This window comes from Gobius niger, assembly GCF_951799975.1.
Source record: "Gobius niger genome assembly, chromosome: 6".
NCBI classification, from domain to species: Eukaryota; Metazoa; Chordata; class Actinopteri; order Gobiiformes; family Gobiidae; genus Gobius; species Gobius niger.
In genome coordinates this window covers 22,579,046-22,601,833 of record NC_136857.1, presented here as the reverse complement: position 1 = coordinate 22,601,833, position 22,788 = coordinate 22,579,046, and the positions used below count along the sequence as shown (strand labels likewise).

The following is a 22,788-nucleotide window of genomic DNA, read 5'->3' as shown; positions in this document are numbered from 1 at the left end:
AACAAACTAAATAGTTCAGATAACTATAGCATAAAGAACAAACCAAACTCTCCATCTCACTCCCTCAATGCAGGACGGAGCGCTACCGCAAAGCCTTCATCCCCACTGCTTTTAACCCATGATAAGCTTTGTTTTGTTTTCTTCATTGTGGTAACAGTAACCTCGGCTTTTCGTCAGTCCCTCACAAGTTTCTCGCTTAGTCCAAACTTTTTTTCTGCTGCTCCATTAGCCTGCAGTGCCCCCTAGCAGCATGTGAAATTATCTATTTGAATTTTTTTTTTAAAAGAAGAAAAAAAACGCACCTTCAGCCAAAAGTGAGACTTATATTCCGGAAAATGGACCACATCGTGTTGAAATGGTCGCATGAAATATCGCAATAATATTGTTATTGTGATATTGCACAGCCGTATCACATATCGCAAGTATCGCATAGTTCAGCCCTAGTTAGAAGCACTCAAAGTGTCGTATTTTTTTTTTTTTTTATCGCACTAAAAGAGTTAAAGTTGACTTGCTGCTACCTGCATAAAAGTACAGTACATATATAAAAGTACATGAAACTCAGGCTAAGGATTAGCTTCTCATGTGAGCAGGTAAATGACTGAGTAAGGCTGCATAGGCAACAGATAAGCCTCCAAAGTACCAAAGGACCCCTAACTCATCTGTAATAGATAGATTTTTTTTGCATCAGGCTTTGTCAAAATTATTCAAAAGTGACCCTTTTCTCTGCTTGTATTTCCTGTTATTTTCCTCACATGATTTCTGTCCTCATGTCAACCGCAGCCAAAGCCTGTTCTCTTAATCCTCCGAGTGGTGACATTGAGTTCTGTGCCGCTGCTGCACGTGTTGAATGGGATTAAAAACAGTGGCAGCTCATTGGAAACTCTGCCCTCTGAACAATTAGTCAAATGAATGGAAATCTTAGTAATGCAGTAAGGGTTCTGCCGTGTTTATAATCCCAGGGTAGAGGGAAAGATACGAGGTGATAATGGATGTCAGGATCGGCTCACAGAAATGATTTGCACCTACTGCTGCTGTGTTGGTAAGTCGGTCGGTTTCGACTTGTGACAGTGTAGTATTGCTGCCGTCACGGGGAGATGGATGCCACAGGAGCCAGAGCAGTGTGATCCCGTGAATAGAGCTGAGTCAGGGCTCTGCCAAACGAGGCACGTTTTCCTTCAGCTCACACTTTGTTCACACTCTGTTTACAGTCCGCACTTGTTTCTTGGAGAATAATTATTAGAATTTTTGTTTTTAGAGATCATTTTGTCACAATTAAGACTATTTTAGGCCCAGTTTAGTCCTGATTTGGTCTTAATCTAGGCCTGGTGGTACTTGGAAGGTCAAATATTTTATGGGATCTCACTTGCTGCGAACAGTTTGAGAACCAGACTGAAGTATATCCCTCCATGTATTAACTCACTGTTTGCCCCCCTCTCCCTCTTCTGCCCATAGTCCAGTTTTGTCTCGAGTCGTGGCCACTGCAAAACTTTCCAAATGAGCGACGGGGAGTGCGACTTCTTCTGCTTCTTCCGCTGCTGCTGAGGGTAGAGTCTCCGGGCAGGAAGCGAGGCCATTGCAGCCAATCAGAGCGGAGCGTGCGGGCGGGTAGGCGAGCTGTCTACCTGTCAGGGCCGGGCGGAGCGTGGATGTCCGTGGACATGAACAGCCAGGCGTCGGACAGTAACGAGGAAGACTTCGGGGTGAATTCGGAGGAGGAGGATGAAGATGGCGGCGAGGAGGAGGACGCGGGCGACATGGAGGGGTATTACGACGATGTAGCGAGCGACGTGGAGCAGCAGGGGGCGGACTCGTTCGACCCGGAGGAGTACCAGTTTACCTGTCTCACCTATAAGGAGAGCCAGAGGGTACTGACGGAGGAGGTCAACACGGTGGCTGCTGCGCTGAAGGTGGGTCTTTTACAAAACGGCCACGCGCAAAGTGAGATGCTATTATTTTAATGTCTTAACCCCCGCCTTAAACACGTGCATTTTCTCCCGTTCAGTTTTGCTCAAGGCCAGAGTAACGTCTCATTTGAAAGCTAAGACCTACAAAACTGATCTAGACGGATCTTTTTATTATTTTCACAGTACTGGCAGGTTTTTTTTATCGGTTCAGGCGGGGGGTTAAGAGGTTAAATAATTGTTGACCCTAACAATAAGAGTTCCATTTCAGCTCTTATAATTGTATATTTCCGACCGATATATCAGCTGATATATTCATGGATACTGGATGATAAGTCCGGACCATCCATTCTTTAACCTCTTACCCCCCGGGAGGAAATGCACTTGGTTAAGGCAGGGGCTATGAAATTAAAAAGTTCAACTGTTCTGTTTAACTCAAGTGTAAGTTCAAAAGATTCCCAGTGCATACATGAGATAAACAAGCTCTACATCTTTCTCCTCTGTAATTTCTTTGTCTTTTGTTCTGTCTTAGGTTCTACCGGCTGAAGCAAAACTGATCCTGGTTCATTTCCACTGGCAGGTTTCACAGATAATAGACAGGTAAATCATTAAGATACAAGCCTTACCGATGCTTCGCGTCAAGTCATTTCAGTGCCCCTGTTTGCTGACTGAGCATGTTTCTCATGTTCAGATACAAATCAAACTCGTCGCTGGTGCTGTCGGATGCTCTGGTTCAGCAGAGCAGCAGCTGCAGATCAGTCGCTGTGAGTTTTTTTTCTCTTTTACGCTTTGCGAGTTCAAGTGTCTTCTGTATTTTGGGGGAATCAAAACCGTGTAGCTTTGCCAGTCAGAATGGATAAGAAACACACGCATGGCTACACAGTTCTGTAATTCGGTTGAAGTTATTCTTTGGCTGTAGATGTACGGACAAAGACATGTCTGTGTCTGTGTCATGGAGTTTTTGCTGTTGTACTTAACATTTATGCATTGTTCATTTGTTTTTTTATTGTGTCGTTGTGCAGAGCCTTCCTTCTCTGCAGTGTGGCGTGTGTCTGCAGGTGGTGCGCAGAGATGCTCTTCTGGCCCTGCCCTGTCAGCACTCCTTCTGCAAAGCATGCTGGGAGCAGCACTGTACCGTCCTGGTCAAAGACGGCATGGGAGTCGGTCAGTCACTTACAGTTCACTTCAGTTCCCTGTATTCCCCCGAGATAGAAACAGACGACGTATCTGGAATCGCCCATATATGGTCATGTTTGAAGCAGTGGACGAGGGCAACAAAGAGGAGAAAAATCTAAACTTCAAATGCTGAATTATGAATATAGTTTTCTACACAATAAAGATACAAAGACATGGAGAGGAGCAAAAAGGTTCCACAGTCCATAATTACAAAAATAACAGAACGGCTAACATGATGCTTCATGTTAGCATTATGCTACATGCTAACAATGGCTACTGCTGCAGTGTTTTCGTTTCTACTGAACAATCTGCTGTTAAAAAACATCCATATGGACCTGACTTAGACTTGACTTTATTTGTGTGTGATAAATAAGTGTATATTCGGACAGAAAACGGATTAAAAGAGTAAAAAATGACAAAACTTCCTTCCCCCTCTGTGAGACCACACCCCTTTGTGTGACGCGCTGCTGTCTGTATCTATAGTGGCAGTCTTTGGACACTGCAGAGCTTTTTAATCAACATGAAAGTCTGAGAGTTTTTCTCTTGAGCAGTAAATATTTCAAACCATGGACATGGTCCTCAAAATGGCACCCATAACAGAAAAAAAACTCAAGGGGGCCTAAACCCTATAATGAAAGGAGAAATGTGAAGGTTAATTTCCATCCCGAACTAATACGGTTTATAACCGTTGTACCACGACATATTTTTCCAATGGTGCTTATTGAAGTGGTTGTACGCCACCACTGCTTCATAGATTATCGGCGTCTTGGTGCTAATTTGTTGGAGGTTAAAGTTTTAGATAGGGTTAAGTTTTTTGTTGGCAAAGTTTAACCCTATTATGATGGCATCTCCAGCCTTCGCCTGGGCCGGGTTTCTGGGTCAGTGTTACACAGCTGTACAACTGTCATCGCCACTGTTTCCTGGCTGCCAAGGCTGCTGTAATGTTTATTCTATAGCTTGTGTTTGTTTTGGCGGCACCTACTGTAATGATTCAGTTATGCCTGGACCAACACACTTGGTGTTTATGAAAGGACAGAAATAACCTTGGAGACCAAGTTAATATTAGAGTCTAGTCTGTAACAACACTAGGGTTGTATCTAGGTCAGTGACTCTCATGACCAGATCAAAGTAACATCATCAAAAGTCCAATAGGTTTTGCGAGCCAATTGCCCAAATATGATAAGGTAATTCGATATCCCCAATATGTATCTTCTTGCAACGCTTATTGTTTGTTACATTTTTTTGGTATACACATTTATAAAAGGTACCAAAACTTTTATAAATGTGAGGTATTGTATGTTCTTGCAGGTGTTTCGTGTATGGCTCAGGACTGCTCTCTGCGGATGCCTGAAGACTTTGTTTTTCCGCTGCTGCCCGGAGACGAGCTGAAGGACAGATACAGACGCTACCTCTTCAGAGACTACGTAGAGGTGAGTCACTGTTGTAAAGGGTAAGCACGTGACCTGTAGAGCTGGTTTCATCTCTTCTATATGCACTGATGCACATGGTAAACAATTGTTAGAGCTACCATATGTCTGAAAGTGCAATTTATTTATTTTAACACCGTCCCATAGATTTTTGAGACGGTGCATTTCGCATGTTAGTCACTCCTCCGCTGCTCCACTTAACACATCCAAGTTACAGCAACCTTCACTTTACTCGTAAACCGGGTGGATCAAAACAGTGAAAGGTGCTCATGAGCTGTGGAGGGGCCGTAATTTGTGTCTTCACTGATTTTAAAATGCGTGGGTACGACTCTAAACACTGGTCAAATGTTTTCCTGGTTGTTCATTGCTCTGTGTCATTGCTCTGTGATTAGGGATGCACCGATCCGATACTGATATCGGACCCGATACTGGAAAAAATACAATATAGGGTATCATGTACAAATATCCAATACTGAACCGATCCCAGTATTGCCTCTCAATCCTTTTGAAAACCCAATTTTTACAGACTAAACCTAAGTGAATATGGGCATGCTGTATATCATTTTGAGTCCAAGAACCCGGAGAATTCAATCGCTTTCGCCTCCGCAAATGTATTGTTGATCGCCGCACAAAACTCAGCGGCTAGCGGCAGCATGCTAACAAGAACTAGTCAAGTCAGAAACTGTGATAGAAATACCTAAAGTAGCCTAATACAATATAATCACTGCTGGAGAAGCCAAGTGTTTGCATTTAAATGAATCAATTTATAATGCATAATGATTAAATTACTGAGTTGTCTGTATTAATGTAACATAAAAGCGAAGTATATATAAGGATATAAAAAAGTCCAGTGATCCTGATTATTTTTTTCCCATTAGTTTAATAAAAGATAACTAATAATTGGTCTGTAACACCTTTAATAAAAGATGAGTCTCTATTGATCTTATTAAAATGGAGAAAAGAGACCAGCAGAAAAGCTGGATCGGTGGGTCTCTATCTGTGACGAGCCCAATGTGAACATGTGTCTGAGCTCTTGACTGGTGTTGGGTGTTTCTATTTACATAATATCACATTTGATATTTCAGAGTCACTTCCAGTTACAGTTGTGTCCTGGAGCAGACTGTCCCATAGTGATCAAAGTCCAGGAGCCGAGAGCGCGCCGAGTTCAGTGCAGCCGCTGCTCCGAAGTATTCTGGTAACGATCATTCATCCGTTCTCTAATGACACTGTAGGTACACTGGGCCCATGATGAGATTATAAACGGTCGTGTGGTGAATAAATCACTGTGGCATCTTTGGGACAGGGATCACACTTACAAATATGTCTCGGGGGTCATCTTTTGTTGCTGCATTTGAGATTATATGATTATATGTGAACTTGCCATTTGAAAACTAAGAAGCTCCAGAGATCAGTCACAGAGCATTGTGGATGTAGGTGAGGGTCCCATCAAGTTCTGCAAGGCTGCAAAAGATGTCACATTTCACTTTCCAGTCGTGGAGTTCGCAGTGGAGGCGTTGATTGATGTTTTCCTTCACGCTGCCGCTCCTCGATGCAATGAAGTTGTTCCTCCTGATGTTTGGGAGAATGAGTCGGAGGCAGTCGGTCTCGTCCACTATCGCCCAATTCTTGACATTCTATCAGGTTCCTGATAGAACACGACAATTCCCAATTCCCCCTGCTGCGGGACGCATAAGCACACATCCACATTTGTGATCCTCAGCCATGAATGTGGCTTTGTGGCATTCGTAACTTGTCATTTGTATGTGTAAACCAGCATTAAAAGCAACATATAAACAGCCACTTCTTGAACATTTCCAAAGAAGAGTCAGCCACACCACGAGACGGGCAGAACATTTCATAGTATGGGGAAAGGACCACTTTTAAAAATGAGTTTGGGGGATCTTTAGGAGACTTTGGCATGGAGAGTGAAGAGTGCTCAATGAGGAGTAGGGGCAGAGCCAGTCTGCAGTATGCCAAGTGCTTATAACATAGTAATAATCCGTTTGTTTCTTTTCCACAGCTTTAAATGCCGTCAGATGTACCACGCGCCCACAGACTGTGCAACCATCAGGAAATGGCTGACCAAGTGTGCTGACGACTCTGAAACGGCCAACTACATCAGCGCACACACTAAAGATGTACGAGATTTCTATACCAAATAATATATATTTTCCATCACACAGACAGTTTGACCGTATATACCGTATATTACTCATCAAAGGTTTAGCTAAGTAAAACACTCAACTCTTCTGAAAAGTGAACTGAAAACTAGAGGACAGCAAATTAAGGTTAAAAAATGTTCGTTGGTGACTAACTTCTTCTTTTTCCTCCTCCTTTCCTTCCCTTCAGTGTCCTAAGTGCAATATCTGCATTGAGAAAAACGGCGGGTGCAATCACATGGTGAGTCAGTCCCACGCTCCCAACACCAAATCATTTCTCCCACAAAGTGTTCTGAGAAGTCACAACTTTTTCGTCAAAGCACTGAAACTGGGTCAGCGCTTTAGTTGTGATCCACAGAGTTTGTCTATTTTAGCATTTGATTTGTTCACTGGATTTCAAATTGATTATATGAATAAACAAGCAAAACATTAGCTCAAGAACCAGAATACAGTCGGTGTGTTTTTATAGTAACTATGCCATTTGCCTTTGTTACAGCAATGCTCCAAGTGCAAACACGGTATGTACCTTTTCAACGTTTTCAGTCACTTGGCCTTGTGAACTTTGTGTAAGAACACTTTTCAAACCCTCACAAATGCTCATATCTAAGAGATGGCTAATACAGTATTGTGGATAACTAGAATTGTACTGCTCCATTTTTCCTGACTCTAATTTCTTGCCCCTTCCAGACTTCTGCTGGATGTGTCTGGGCGACTGGAAAACTCATGGCAGTGAGTACTACGAATGCAGCCGTTACAAAGAGAACCCCGACATAGTGAACCAGAGCCAACAGGCCCAGGCCAGAGAGGCGCTGAAGAAGTACCTGTTCTACTTTGAGAGGGTGAGGACGTCGATGACACTTCACTGCACTCACTCAGACCTGACACGTTTTGACTGGTTTTGCTGTTATTCTTTTTTGTTCAGTGGGAGAATCACAACAAGTCTCTGCAGCTGGAGGCTCAGACGTATCAAAGGATTCAGGAGAAAATCCACGAGAGAGTCATGAATAACCTGGGCACATGGATTGACTGGCAGTACCTGCATAACGCTGCCAAGCTGCTCGCCAAGGTACACGCAGCCAGTTAATCTGGGCCTGAGCTCTACAGCACTAATCCGGGAGTCTCGTGCTCAAACTACAACCCGAAAGTTTTGTAAATATTTAGTCTATTGTGGGGAGCGCGTACAAATCGGTGGTGAAACCTTAATTACGGTGTATTGATTTCACAAGATTTATGTCAACTGTGTGGTTTCTCCAGCATTAACTCAATAAAAGAGGAGGGCTGTGTGTCCGATCCCACAAAAACTTAGTGTATGTGAGTTACTGTTAACCTCAGACCCAAATGGTTTTTGCCAAATTTATAACCAGGCTTTCACATCACATACATGTGTTCACTGACTGACAACGCCCACAAACATCTTGATTACTTAACAACACTTACATGTAACATTTTACCCATTTTAGCCCTGTGCTCCTAATAACACTGTCAGTGACCGTAAAGAAGCATCATATTCAGGAATATAGAAAATATTGGCATCGGTCATTAAAAAAACCCACATTGGTCGACCTCTACTGGTAATGGTAAAATCCAAAATGTTACACAGTATATGCCTTTTAAAATGTATAATATTTGTTAGCTATAGGAAAGAATACAGTGAACAGGCTTGATAATTCAGGAAAAGTCCCTGTTCTATTGTATCAATTGGGAAAGTCTCTTTTGTTGTGTTGTTCTCATTGTTATACATACATTACGTAGACTGTAAGTTGTCCGTGTATTTTTGGAACAGCCATCAATTAAGACCTACTTGGACTTTCATAATCCATAACTCTATATTCTATTGACTTGTGTGTTTTTCTCTGTAGTGTCGTTACACGTTGCAGTACACCTATCCTTACGCTTATTACATGGAGTCTGGGCCGCGCAAGAAACTGGTGGGTCATATATATCGATCTTAATGTTTGTGCGCCTCATGCCGGTTTGCTAAATGTCTCCCATGCTCCTTGTTTTCCCAGTTTGAGTACCAGCAGGCGCAGCTGGAGGCCGAGATCGAGAACTTGTCGTGGAAGGTAGAGCGGGCAGACACGTACGAGAGAGGAATGGTGGGAGGAGAGGAGCTCAGTGCCAGTGACCGAGGGGTATGTATGCCCAGAGCAACTTCCAACTGATAGTTTTACCTGCGCAAATCGACTGGACACGATACATGCTAGCCAAGAGGGCACAGTCGAAGGGCTTTGTTTGAATCCTGATCCTTCATAGACACGATAGTTGCACACACACTGCATAAAAAAGCCAAACGTCATCTTTATTATTTAGTATTCCATGACTTACTACTCGTTTTGCGTTGGAAACTCAGCATTTTGATCATCTTCTCCTCAGGACTTGGAGAACCAGATGCACATCGCAGAGCAGAGGAGACGCACGCTGCTCAAAGACTTCCACGACACATAGACTCCACATCACACACCACCTCCTCCTCCTCTTCTGTCCACTCTTTCTCTCTCTCCTCTTTCCCCCTGCCTTCTGTTCTCTCCCTTCATCCCTCCTTTGCGTCAACATTTCTTTGTGCAGTATTTTTTTTTTTTTTTTGCCCCCATTTCTCACTCAAAATCAGCTGCAGGGTTCACTATGGCATGATTGTATCCCCTCATCCATTCAATTTGACTTCTGTTATAGCCACACTCTGGGCTTCACTCATATATTGATTACCAAATGCAATCAATATATTTTTTGGTTTGTTTTTTATTAAACTAAAGTTGATTAATACAAAATTCAAAGTGTCATTCACGACTTTTGAAACGAGGATACTCAGAAGTTTCATTAATTACTCGAATAGGGGTCGTTTATAAACTACAGCGACATTTCATGATTTTTTTTCTCTGTATCCTGGCAGCGAGAGGCTTCTGAACTGGTCTGCAAACATCTTTGCTTTACATTTATCTATTTCCTTTCTAATTCTTGTTATAAAATCAGCAGCAGCCTCTACAACAATGACGGATAATCTCTCGAATGTTGTTATTGCCACATTTCTTATCTTGCTATAACATTCAAATTTCTTTTAAAAGGTTAATTGTGAAATGGTATACCCCGTATAATAGTAGACATGGGTTTACAGTATTTCCCTGCGTCATTTGCATGCCCATGTACATTACCTAATTGTATGTGTTGATAAAAACGTTTCAAAAAGACTGTCTTTTTACTCTTTCACAATTAACACGTTTCTCAATTGCTCGTTTTGACCTTTTGACGAGCTCCGCTGCTGAGGAAGTTAAATTTTCCAAAACAAAACATTACATTATACTGTACTTGTGATTATTTCGCTTTTTTTGCAGATACAAATGACTTAAATCTGTTTATTTTTACATTAGTGCTTGCCTTGGCTTGAATTATTTTAAGATAGCTGACTTTTTTTTTTTATTAAAATCTTCAAATATGAAAGAAATGACACTTGGTAAAACTCCAACCATTTTTTTTTAACTATTGAAGCTGCTATAGACATGCACGCCACCACCACCTTAGACTCCCACTGTCTGAACCCGTTTGTTGTGTTTTTTGAAGCCCTCAGTGTAGCTCTAGCCTTTGTCGCACACTACAGCTCCCCCCATTGACATGTTATGCACAAACACTCCGCAGCAGCCTCCTCATCTCTACTCACTTCTGTGTCATCTGCTGTTGTTCCTTTGCCCAACTTTTCTCTCTCTCTCATTTTTGTTTAGTTCTTTCTTCAAACTCGCTCATCGTTCACTTCTGGAAAATGGCTGTTGATAATAGATAGATTGTTTGAAAAAAAAAAAAAAAAAAATTAATGTAAAAAAACAACAAAAAAAAGGCTGTAATTTTGGACGGTTGTACATTAATGCAGAAATAGAGTTACTGAGAGAGTTTTTAAAACCGGACTGTGGCTCTTGTCTCTTATTTCAAACGCACACGCTTGTTTTGCTTTTTATTCACGTTTTGCTATAAAACGATGTGTATTTTTGTACAGCCAATGTTCGAGGCAAGGGAAGGCAGTTCGTACACAAGGCAACTCACCGCTTTAAATATAGCATATATTTAAATATAGCCTAAGTTGGCCTTTATGAATTGGCTGCGTGTTTCATATCTGGGTCAGGGAAGTGGCAGCTGAAGTTTGTATGAGCCAGTTTAGAGTTAGCACACTCCCTCTCCACATGGTATGAATGTGTTTATGAAGGAATACACTGGAAGGATGAATCACTGAACAAGAAAGGCAAGCAGGGTCATACGGCTGTTCAGCTCATTTAAGATCAGTCAGGGAAATGACGTGGGGCCCGCGCTTGTGACGAGAATTTCTAAATAGATTCAGAAACGATCCAAGTAATCTTAAAAGTTGACACATTGAGTTTTCTACAATCTTAAACTCATTTTCTTGTGTTTGTCTCATCTTTTATTATTTGTTTTATATAAAGTTTCAAGGCAGTGTTAATTTTGTTGACTGAAATCTTTTGTCATTTTAATCTATGTAATAATTTTGGGACTAAAAGTGTTCTAAAACTAAATTAAAAGATGTTCATGAGACTAAAACTATGACCAAAATGATATTTTCTTAGATTAAAATATGTCGAGATAAAAAATGTATTTCCAAAGGCAGTTTGGAAGAATCGTATCATATAAATCCTCTGCCAAAGGCACAGTTCTGAGCTTTGCTCATGTGGAGAAGCTCCATAAATCAGAGGACCTTGATTAAATATTGTTATGATATTAGAAATGCAACGTTGACCATTTGTCATAAATTTAGTAAATTTACATGTAATTTTAGTCGACTGAAACTAGACTAAAATTGAAGAGAATTATTTGACTAAACCTTGACTGAAACTAAATGAAAATATGTTGTCAAAATTAACACTGGAACTTTCATGGGTACATTGTCATCGTTATATCAAGAGTTTTGTAATATTTTGTATTTTTTGTCTGATTACAGCAAAACTAAAACATACTTTTACACCAAAAAAGGGTTACATAAAACTGATGCATTGTATTATATGTATTATTAATATGCAGTGACTCAGTAGTAATTACACTTTTTTTAAAAACGAAATACTTTTACTTGAGTAATCATGTCAACTTTGCATTTTAAATTATTATTTTACTTCTAGTACTGTACTGTAATCATAGAAATATACTGTACTGTACTGTAACTGTACTACATGAGTAAAGGGGGCGTGTCCCGTCGGAAGTGACGTCGCCGCTGTCGGAAACTGGCGTCAGTACCATCATCAGGCCGCACGTGTCCGCGCTGCAGCTAAAGAACATGAGAGATCTGCGGCACAAAACATCTATTACCGAAGAGACACGCGGGACAGCGGCGTTATTGTTCCGAGTCTAACCACACTACACACGGAGTCAGCGCGTGGGCTTCACGCAGGCTTACGCAGGCTCACGGGCACGGTCAGCTAAAGGGCGGCAGGCACGACTCACGAGCAAAGTTCTGCTTCATCTGCACCGGGGCACCTTCAGCTTTGTGTGCCTGGATCAGGTTTTCTCACGTTAAAGACGAGGACGTTTTGGGGGCGTCATGGCGGAACTCCTGATCAGCGGACAGACCGGTTACGTACCGGACGATGGGCTGACGGGACAGCAGCTTTTCAACGGAGGAGACGGCCTCACGTACAAGTAAAACCACCGACCCTCAGCTGGAGTCTAACGTTACATAAGCTTAATATAAAACCGTGCATGTCTTTGCTTTAACCTCCAGTAGCACAATGCAAACCACGCTAATGTCTTAACTCTCTTCTCGTGCAAAAGCTCGTACCACATACTACCACTTCAGAAGGTTTCATCTCACCAATATGCGACTAAAACCATCCCACTCCAAACTGAGGCATTTGGCTCCAAGAAATGCACACAATCGGTGTCTGTACAATGAGTGGATAGTGCATAATTCATGTATTGTAATTCATGCGCGGCCTATACAGCATAGCATTGTTGTCATCGCATTGGGGGGGATCATGTTATCACTTGTTAAAATATTTCTCCACAAAAGTAGCGCGTGAGAAGCTGAAGTCACGTGATAATAAGTGTGACTGGTCTCCACAAACTGATGTGGCTCGTTTTGGTCAGTGGACGATATCGGCTGTCACGGTTAATGTATCTTGAAACCTTATACCCCCTTATACCACCATGCTGAGATCAAGGTTAAAACGGGTCTAAACAAGTTGAAACTAGAAAATAAATTGTCTAAATTGGGTGTAAAAAACAAAAACAAACACACCCTGCTATAGAAGCCCAAGTTCCACCGTTTGAGAACAACTACTTTACATTATATGGTCAGTGCTGGTGCTATTTTTTATAATCTATTGAATGGACGATACAATAAATTCTGGCCTTTTACTTTTTTGTCCAAGCAGGAATTAATTGTCGACCCACTAAATCTTTAAAATATGTTTTTAAATATCCAAGGATGGGCCTGAAAAAGTCTATTTTGCTGCTTTCTTGAATTGTAAAGCAGCTGACCCCGCTGAAACCATCCTCCTCTTCAAACTGTCTGTGACCTTTGAACCATCAGAGACGGGGGAGATTTAAAAAGTTGTATGGTTTTTATAAAGTCATGAGTTCAGCCAAAGGACTTGGTCTCACGTTTAGGTAGGTTTTGTCCCGGACGAGGCCTCAATGTGGTTTCTAGTTGAGATTAAACCAGGACTAAAACAAGACTTATCTTTTGCGTTGAGAATCTATGGTTTTGTGATTTAATTACGGTTAAGGGGGTCTCTTTTTGCCTCATACCTTCAAATGACTGAAAACGTACTTGATCAGGAAAATCAGGATTTTTAGTGAACCTCATAGTGATTTATTAGTGAGAATACCTAAAATACAAATTCATTTCTACACTGTTCCAACCAGATTTACTCCTTTTTATGCCCACTATTTAGTATCGGTATCAGTTGGGAATATTGCAGCATTCAACCTGTTTATCACGTTCGACGCGTTCTCCTCCGTCAGAGGCGTAAAAGGCAGGGTCAGGTGGAGGAGCAGAGGACCCACATTTCCCTTCAGCACACATCCAAAAATAGACAAGGATCACGGGCTGGACTTTGCTCACGGAATATTTATAGACTTCAGATCCCACGAAAATGAGCAGAGGGATCAACTTGTGAGGGTCCGACATACTGTACATTCTGGGATTCGAGTGCTTCAAAACATCACACACAGGGGAGTGTTGGGAGGAGTTTGTTGCTTGCATTCGCTGTTGATTTAAAAAAAGAAATACAAAATAAAAATAGATATTAAAAAAACTCCACCCTGTTTTTGTAGTTGTTGCATCACAGAATTTATCATTTGTCACATTTTGATCTTGTATTGGTAGATGATGAAGATGTAATTATTATTTTGAAATAAATAGGAAGGCAATTACCGTAGATATGCATAAAATACCCCCGACTATGTACAGTCACCAGAAAATGTGATATATTTTTTTTTCTTTTCCAAAACTTTGAACAAAGAATTATGAATGAACAGTCTGTCTTCAATCGCAGTTGTTTTTTAACCTCATTTAAATCTCCATTTTCACACGTTCTCCTCTCTCCTCAGTGACTTCCTGGTTCTTCCCGGGTACATCGACTTCACAGCAGACCAAGTGGTGAGAAATTGTCACTGTCTTTGTTAGCGTCATTGACCACACAGTCTGTCTGGTTCTGCTCTCGTTTAAGTCTTCTCGTTCTGAAGAGAATGCAGTCCCTCATTGTTCAAATGGCACAAGATCAAAATCCATCAGATGTATTCAGATTTAATAAACGTACAGAGTTTCCAAAGTGCTGCACAAATAACGGTTGATATAAAACAATGCAACTCAAAATGTCTCTATTTAGCTCGACCAGTCTTTCCAAAATATTACAAAACGTTAATAAGCAAATAGTAAGTGCTTTAGTACCGTATTGTCCGGACTATAAGTCGAACCATAGTATAAGTCGCACCAGCCTTGGCAACTACCTGGGCACGGAGGCGTATCTGCACCGTTTACAAGCCTCTCCCGGCATCACCTTGTTCAAGCTCTCATTTGCAAGCTCGTTCCTCTAGCTGTGGCCATCTAGCTTTTAGCCCACGATTACCTTTTTTTGTTTTGTCTTCATTACAGTAAGAGTAACCTCCGCTTTTTCCTCACAAGTTTCTCGCTCAGTCCACACTTTCTTTCTTTTTTAAATCTTCAGTGGTGCAGGAGCAGCAGGTACTGGTACACAAGTCTAGAGCGCCTTCAACATGTGAAATTATATATTTTGATATATAAGTCGCACCGGAGTATAAGTCACACCGCCATCCAAACTATGAAAAAAACTGCGACTTATAGACCAGAAAATACAGTACTTTGGCTTTCACTTCAATCATGCACATGATAGCAAAACATTTTAAACAGGGTTTATACAGGTAGGCAAAAGTTTTTAATGCCCAAATTTTATATTTTTAATGTCGCAAACAAACAAAAATCAGTGCACCATTTCTAAAGATTTGTCAACATTCCATGAAATAGGTCTTAAGAGGAATGAGGGGGAATTCTGTTATCTAGAAGCAAACTGGGCACAACGGGCAACTTTTGAGAACTTTGAGAAAACTGCAACTGAATGCGTTTTAGATCTTTTTTTTTAATTTTGAGAAACATATGCAGGACAAATAATCGAGTAGAGTTTCAACTAAAAGTCTAATCTTTGTTGTTGTCGTGTTCTTCAGGACCTGACGTCAGCGCTGACAAAACGCATCACGATGAAAACTCCTTTTGTATCTTCTCCCATGGACACAGTCTCGGAGTCCAACATGGCCATCGCTATGGCAGTGAGTACAACACACCCCGACCGTGACCAAACACAACGACCTGTACAAGCCAGTTTCTGAAAGTTAATAAGTTACAGGGCAGCCCCTACACAAATAATGGATACGCACACACAGTTTAGGGTTAATATTTTTTCACGAAATAGTCTTTTGAATAGAATATTTATTATGGTATAAGAAATACAATATGGTTTAAAAAAAGTTAGAATTACCACAAATCTTTGGATGAAAAAATACATTGTATATAATTTTCTTCCAAGTATTAATTTCTATAATTTGCTGAAATCATGAGCTAGCCCTGTGTGTTGTTGTTTGCAGCTGACGGGTGGAATTGGCTTCATCCACCATAACTGTACACCAGAATTTCAGGCCAACGAAGTCCGCAAAGTCAAGGTGCAGTTCTCACTTCTGAATACGCTCCAACCTTCTTTTCCAATCTCAGAAAATGTGTCGGCTCTACAGATTACACACTAACTTTTACATGGTGTCTTTTCCTTGCTGTAGCTTTATATAGTCTGCTCTCCCTGCCTCAGTAGTGGTTAGTGAATATGTGACCCTTGTGTTCCTTGTGCCCCTTTGTGCTCCCCCTGCAGAGATACGAGCAGGGCTTCATCACCGACCCAGTGGTGATGAGTCCAAACGAACGGGTGAGAGACGTGTTCCTGGCCAAAGCACGTCATGGATTCTGCGGCATTCCCATCACGGACAACGGGAAAATGGGCGGGAAACTGGTGGGAATCATCTCCTCCAGAGATATCGACTTCCTGAAGGAGGAGGACCACGATGTAGCGCTCAGCGAGGTGGGAACATGGTTTATTTGGATTTATACTTCCACTTTTTATTAATTTACTGGATTAAGAGACAGTATATATTAGATTTTGGGATGTTTGATCTAACTTTAACCAACTTTAGATTGGAACTTTTTCTGATTCTGATCTATTGTAAATCCAGGTGATGACAAAGAGAGAGGAGCTGGTAGTGGCTCCTGCAGGAATCACACTAAAGGAAGCCAACGGCATCTTGCAGAGGAGTAAGAAAGGTAATTTCTCAGACTGTTGCTGCATTTATTTAGAAAAATGCACAGTGCCATTTGAAAAGTGGTTTAAATAGAGGACCAACAATCTAATTCTGCATGTCTTTTGTCCAGGAAAACTTCCTATAGTGAATGGAGAGGGGCACCTGGTGTCCATCATCGCGCGGACAGACCTGAAGAAGAACAGAGACTTCCCGTTGGCGTCTAAAGACTCTCGTAAGCAGCTGCTGTGCGGAGCGGCCATCGGCACACACAACGACGACAAGTACAGGCTAGACCTGCTGGTGCAGAGCGGAGTGGACGTGGTGGTTCTGGTGAGTGTTTCAATGATGGAGCATGAAGTTCAGACACTTGGCAATGTGTTATCAAGTTAATAAGTACATTATATATTAGGATATTAGCATTTTGAAAAAAACGTTTACCATAACCTGCTTTGCTAGGCATCTTTCCAGTTTGGCTTTAGTGTATTTATAAGCTTTCAGCGAAAGTTTGGCTCCTGGCTCTGACCGTTTGCAGAATGTCTCTGCTTTCAACTGTTTATCGCCACCTACTGTTGTGTCAAATAAAGCCCGCAGGAAAAAGATTGTTTGGGGCATGTAGTATTTGTGACCAGTGAACATCGAACTAAAACTTGTGTACACCCTTGTTCTTTTTCTCTGTAGGACTCATCTCAGGGAAACTCCATTTTCCAGATCAATATGATCAAATACATAAAGGAGAAGTACCCAGACCTGCAGGTGATCGGAGGAAACGGTCAGTACACACTCTCACCACTAGAGGGCAGTTTTGTCACTTATTAACTCATATCTCCTCATGTGTTGCAGTGGTGACAGCGGCTCAGGCCAAGAATCTGATCGACGCTGGAGTGGATGCGCTCCGAGTCGGGATGGGCTCCGGCTCAATCTGCATCACACAGGAAGGTCGGTCGCACTTGAACCCGGAAGAACAATCGGTGTTATATTTAATGAAACTTTTGAAAACGCGAGTTACAAAATCAAAGTTACAGTCTTCAGGTAGTCTTGACTTCTGAAATCAGCATCTAGCACAATCTTCCTTGTAAATGTACAAAATGAGCAGAATTTGTACTATAAAAAGATTGGCTCTTACCACTAGGGGGCGACTCTTCAGGGAGCTTTATGTTTATAATCATAATGTCTGTCATTGTCGTTTATTTTCTTCATTTGTTTCTTTTTCTTCATTTATCCCCGTCCCGTCTTTGCTTTCATTCTTTTGATGATTTTTTTTTTGTCCATGTCCCGTCCGCGTCGCTGTCCGTAGCCCCTCCCACTGTCCCTCCAGCCATAAAGCTCCACAGCCCCAAAACCCCAACCACTGTCACAGGATACTCCAGTAAGTCACGCCCACTCTGGCCTGCGCTGGGCTCCCACTGGCTGTACTTACCGAGAGTGCCCGCCCCACTTCACAGCCTGCTGCACTGATTGGTTTTTAACGGCTTTGCATCAGTAGATCGTGGTTGTGTTGAGGCCCTTACACACCAGACCAAAGTGCATCGAATCTGGGGAGAAACTAGTTGATCCTTCTTGTGTTGATGTCGGTCAGAACCACATGCACAAGTTGCAGGCACTGGAAAAACATAACTGCAAAAAAAACTATCACATGGTGGTGATATGTTGAACTATAGTAATAGGGTTTGTTTCTTTCTGGTGTGTACGGACTTGGAGGTTTTGGGGTTGTGCCTGTTCTGTGTTTCAAACTAATGTCCGACTTGAGCGAGTGCTGCTATTCCCCCCCACTTCACTTCACTGACAGCTGCCCATGAACAATTCCCATGGAGGAATATATATGTTCAAATATTTAAACTGCATCAACCCTCTTGGTGAGTTTGTGCGAGTTTAGGTTCACTCAGGTAGCTAACTTCTAACTTCTAGTGCTCCTTTTTTAGTTTATGTTTATGATTTAACTAAGAATAGTTTACAGGTCCAAAACTCTACAGAAGAAACGTGTTATACATTTTAGATTAACAAAATAAAGTCAGCAGACGGTGCATGACTGGCATCTAGCGTTTTATGGACAATGAAACTGTTCAAAAACAACCTAAAACAATGGCACTTATTGTCCCTCCTGCAAAGGAAGCGAAGCGCCATTTTGAGTGTTTTTGACCAGGATTAGAGCTCGACCGATATGGGTTTTTCTATGGCCGATGCCGATATTCTTGGACGATATTTTTGCCTGATGTTTTTGGCCCATTTTTCCAAATGTCTGGTCTATAACCCTCTAAAAACATAAATACATTTTATTTTCCTACTTTAGGTGATTCAGTCTTGGTTTCTGTCCCAGCTTTGATTAGCTGCCGTTAGCATTAGCATGCTGTTGCTAGCCACGGCATTTTGCGCAGTGATCAAAAATACATTGCAGAGGTTAAAACTAACTCAGTGATTGAATTCTCCAGGCTCTGTGCTTCAAAATGACATGCAGCATGTCCATATTGATTGAGGTTTAGTCAGCGAAACTTGTGTTAAACAGACTTGTAGCTAACTAGTTTTCATCATGATGTTTCTCCACTCCCCTGAGGCCGAGGAAGTTGTGGGGAAGTCTCTATCACTTTCGGTCCCAGAGATATCGGCTTTTGTTGCCGTTTGATCGGCCGAAAGCTGATATTGTAAAATCCCCAAATATCGGGTGAGATATCAGCCGGCCGGTATATCGCTCGACCTCTAATCAGGATGTACATTTATAACAAAATTATAAAAGGATGTGGGAGTGATTGACTTGGCCCCTAAGCCGTGTGAGATTAAAACTGACCCCTCTCTTCCCTCAGTGCTGGCGTGCGGCCGTCCCCAGGCTACTGCGGTCTATAAGGTGTCAGAATACGCCCGCAGGTTTGGAGTCCCAGTGATCGCAGATGGAGGCATACAGACTGTAGGACACATCGCTAAAGCACTGGCTCTGGGCGCTTCCACCGGTAAAACTTCAGTCAGCTTGTTTTCATTACACTTTTATATACACTTCAGGGCCTATAAAGGCATAAATGTATTGAAGTACTCAGTGAGATGTATTCGCTTTAAAAGGATAAAAGGGTTTTATTTTACAAGTGAGCTACAAAAGACATTAAAGCTTATCCCCCCTGTCTTCCTCTCTGTCAGTGATGATGGGGTCTCTGCTCGCTGCCACCAGTGAAGCTCCAGGAGAATATTTCTTCTCTGACGGAATCAGACTCAAGAAATACAGAGGCATGGGTTCACTGGACGCAATGGACAAGAATCTAGGATCACAGACCAGATACTTCAGGTACTATTACTCAACAGTGTAGGTTTTTTGCCAGTGCTGTACCTTTGTTTCATTATTATCCTTTGTTCCCTCCTCTGACTTTCTCTGCTAAATGTTGTCAAATTATAATCCCTTTCACAAACAATAGTTGGCAAAGATGTTTTCTCATTCTGATCTTTTTTTTGTCTTTGTCCAGTGAGTGCGATAAGATCAAAGTGGCCCAAGGCGTCTCTGGGGCAGTGCAGGACAAAGGGTCCATCCATAAGTTTATTCCTTACCTCCTCGCTGGAATCCAACACTCCTGTCAGGACATCGGCTCCAAGAGTCTAACGCAGCTACGGTAATGACACATTTGTAACAGCAGAGGGCAGCAACGTCTCTGGTTTCCACTGCAACAGGCGATCTGTGAAGTTACTGTGGGGTTCAGTCATGACTGTTGGCAACATGAATGTAGTATATGAACTGAATAATGGCTACATTGTCCGCAGTGTTGGGTAGCGCTACATTTAACCTCCTAACTCCCACCTGAACCGAGCACATTTTCTCCAGTTTCGAAATCTAAAAGCTTCTTGAAAAGTGTATGAAGTGTTAGCCACACTCAACTAATGAATTGTTCATGATGAATTAAAAGTCATAGTTTATTAAGGCTGAATAAAGTGTAGTTATTATAAAGTGTTACCAACCCTCTTCTCTGAGCTTTGTTTGTTGATTTATTCTGACAAACCACAGCAACAGTCCACTATTGAAACATCCGCTAGTTTTCTGATAATGAACACCCCTATATGGTGCCGTTGTGCAAGACTAGGGCTTAATGCGGATGCCTGGTCCACGTCCACTGTGCAGATGCGGAAATTGTGGAAGTAAACCACAACAGCAAACACTGAGTAGTGTGTGCCCGTCCACAGTGGTCAGTTTCTACCAAAACGGTTCCTTTATCCCATGGAATTTATAGATTAGGAAATCCATGGGCGTAGAGTTGTATCATCACGTGATCTTTCATAAGGTTGTGCCCAATATGTGCGTGATACATTTTACTCACATTATTCTTTTAAGACTTCCTCAAAAGAAAATGGAAATTCAGCAGATTTCTGATCTTGTTGTGGTTTTGTTTTTTACACACTAAACCCGTTTCAGTTTCCTTTGGACCACAGTCTGCAGTTGGTAAAATGTGTTTTTCTATCTCAAGACAAGGGACGTCACACCAATTGTTTAAGACGTTGCGTTTAAATGTAGTGAAATGTTATGATCATTACCACAAAAGAAAATATTACGCATTATTTTTTAGCTGAGCTTATTAATCTATTTACATTACCTCACAGTGACATTTTTAAATTGGTGATTTATTTTCCCGTCTTTCATGTGTTCTGTTTTTCTCTTTAATCCAGTGCCATGATGTATTCTGGAGACCTGAAGTTTGAGAAGAGGACGGCGTCTGCACAACATGAAGGGGGGGTCCACAGCTTGCACAGGTTCATTCTTTTAATCTTTTCATTTGATTAATGAATTAATAGTTTCAGAACAAATCACATGCATCTGTTAATCAGATAGCTGTGTTTAGTTTGTACCTCCACCACAATGAGATGCTCTGGGGGGGTCACTCAGTCTTCAACATACCGTTGTCTCTTTATTGTTTTATTAGTTTCCCCATTAGCTGCCCATTTAATGGCAGCTAGTCTACAAGTAGGAACAAACCAATGAAGAAAATCATCAGAAAATAGACTAAGATAATTATCAGAAAAATAAAGATGATATGCCACTGGAATCAGCAACAGCTTCTTCTGTCTTTTGCAGTTTCAGTTCTAACCACAGTCTGCTTTTCAATATAACTTCCCTAACCAGGAAACTTTTGTCTATAGCATTCATGGGAAAGTCGACGTCTGTGGCACTCGTCGTCTTCATTTTAGACAAGTTCACTAGTCGTGTGGTAATCTCCCTCTATGCAGTTGTGTGTGTGCACTTTACTGTACATCGTTAATGTTACAGTGAACTTTAATACAAATAGTTCATTTTTAAAGGGCCTTGTGTCTGTTATTCCTCCGCTGTCAATTTGATGATGTCATCAACGTCATTGACTCGACTTTGTTGACGGATAAATTAACCTGAAAAACTCCATTGTCATGAATACCCTTGTCCAGGGGTAGGAAAGTTTTCTTGGTGGATGGCCGATTTCTTTCATTGACTTCATTGTAAAAACCTGCCAGCCTGCCCATTTTAGCCCAAATTAAAGCACCACTTTCTACAAATGCCAACTTTTAAAGCATTGACTGTATTCCTCACATTTTTAGAGTACTCACATCTAGATCTAGATTTTGAAGATTAAATTATGACACAGATCAATCTTGAGGGCCTGACGTTGCCTACCCCTGCCCTAGTCTATATATCATCCTCACATTATTGTGAATGACTGACAGTAGCGTTTGCCTGGCTTCCTCTGCTTTGAGGCAACTGTATTTTGAGCTCAAACTAACGTTCTCTCTTTTGTTTCAGTTACGAGAAGCGCCTTTTTTGAGATACTGTCCATCATCGTCCACAACAATATGCAAAAACTACAGAGACAACTGAACTTGAGTCTTCCTCCTGCTCCATCTATGCATCAAACATGTATTTGTCCAAACCAGGGCTTCACTGTGTGACTGGGCTCTGATGTATGTGTGCCGTCTTCATAAATTATGTCTGAGAAATAAAAGATCCTGTTTTTTCCATAACGACGTGTCTGCTGTCAACATTTTAAAAGATATCTTGCACCCAGCCAGGACTAAAATTGAACAAATGGAGGATGTCATATTATTTACCCACTTTTTTTTTAAACTTTTTTTTCTGTTCGCTCTTCTTTATAAGCGTTGGAGTTCCTATTGGTACAGAATTTTCCGGACTTTCCAGCAGTAACCTGGTCTTTGAGATAAACTGTGGTTCGCTATGCTCCGTTTGCAGCACCTGCCTCCATCCTCACCGCAAAGATCTGCTCATTTACAGAGTCACTTTACACCGAGGTTAATGACTCTTACGCTTGGGCAACATGAGACACATTCAAGAGTAAAGAAGAGAATCATGATGTTCAAGCAAATCAGAATCAGAGCATGAAATATCAAGTCCGA

At 41.5% G+C, this 22,788-nt stretch overlaps 2 protein-coding genes across 2 annotated transcripts; both read left to right on the top strand.

Moving 5' to 3' along the window:
• Positions 1 to 1,452: 1,452 nt before the first annotated feature.
• On the top strand, positions 1,453 to 9,348 carry arih2 (ariadne homolog 2). The gene is made up of 14 exons (XM_079558703.1): positions 1,453 to 1,907; positions 2,434 to 2,501; positions 2,593 to 2,665; positions 2,924 to 3,065; positions 4,386 to 4,507; positions 5,590 to 5,699; positions 6,525 to 6,642; positions 6,854 to 6,904; positions 7,160 to 7,181; positions 7,351 to 7,502; positions 7,586 to 7,729; positions 8,523 to 8,591; positions 8,673 to 8,795; positions 9,037 to 9,348. The coding sequence occupies exons 1-14, from the start codon at positions 1,647 to 1,649 to the stop codon at positions 9,106 to 9,108; spliced, it is 1,527 nt and encodes a 508-aa protein (XP_079414829.1). The 5' UTR covers positions 1,453 to 1,646; the 3' UTR covers positions 9,109 to 9,348.
• Positions 9,349 to 11,837: 2,489 nt separating this feature from the next.
• Positions 11,838 to 22,398, top strand: impdh2 (IMP (inosine 5'-monophosphate) dehydrogenase 2). Its single transcript, XM_079558698.1, has 14 exons — positions 11,838 to 12,288; positions 14,203 to 14,251; positions 15,334 to 15,435; positions 15,751 to 15,825; positions 16,026 to 16,232; positions 16,384 to 16,471; positions 16,580 to 16,779; positions 17,128 to 17,218; positions 17,290 to 17,385; positions 19,245 to 19,388; positions 19,570 to 19,714; positions 19,890 to 20,033; positions 21,079 to 21,162; positions 22,181 to 22,398. The coding sequence occupies exons 1-14, from the start codon at positions 12,191 to 12,193 to the stop codon at positions 22,200 to 22,202; spliced, it is 1,545 nt and encodes a 514-aa protein (XP_079414824.1). The 5' UTR covers positions 11,838 to 12,190; the 3' UTR covers positions 22,203 to 22,398.
• The last annotated feature ends 390 nt before the right edge of the window (positions 22,399 to 22,788 follow it).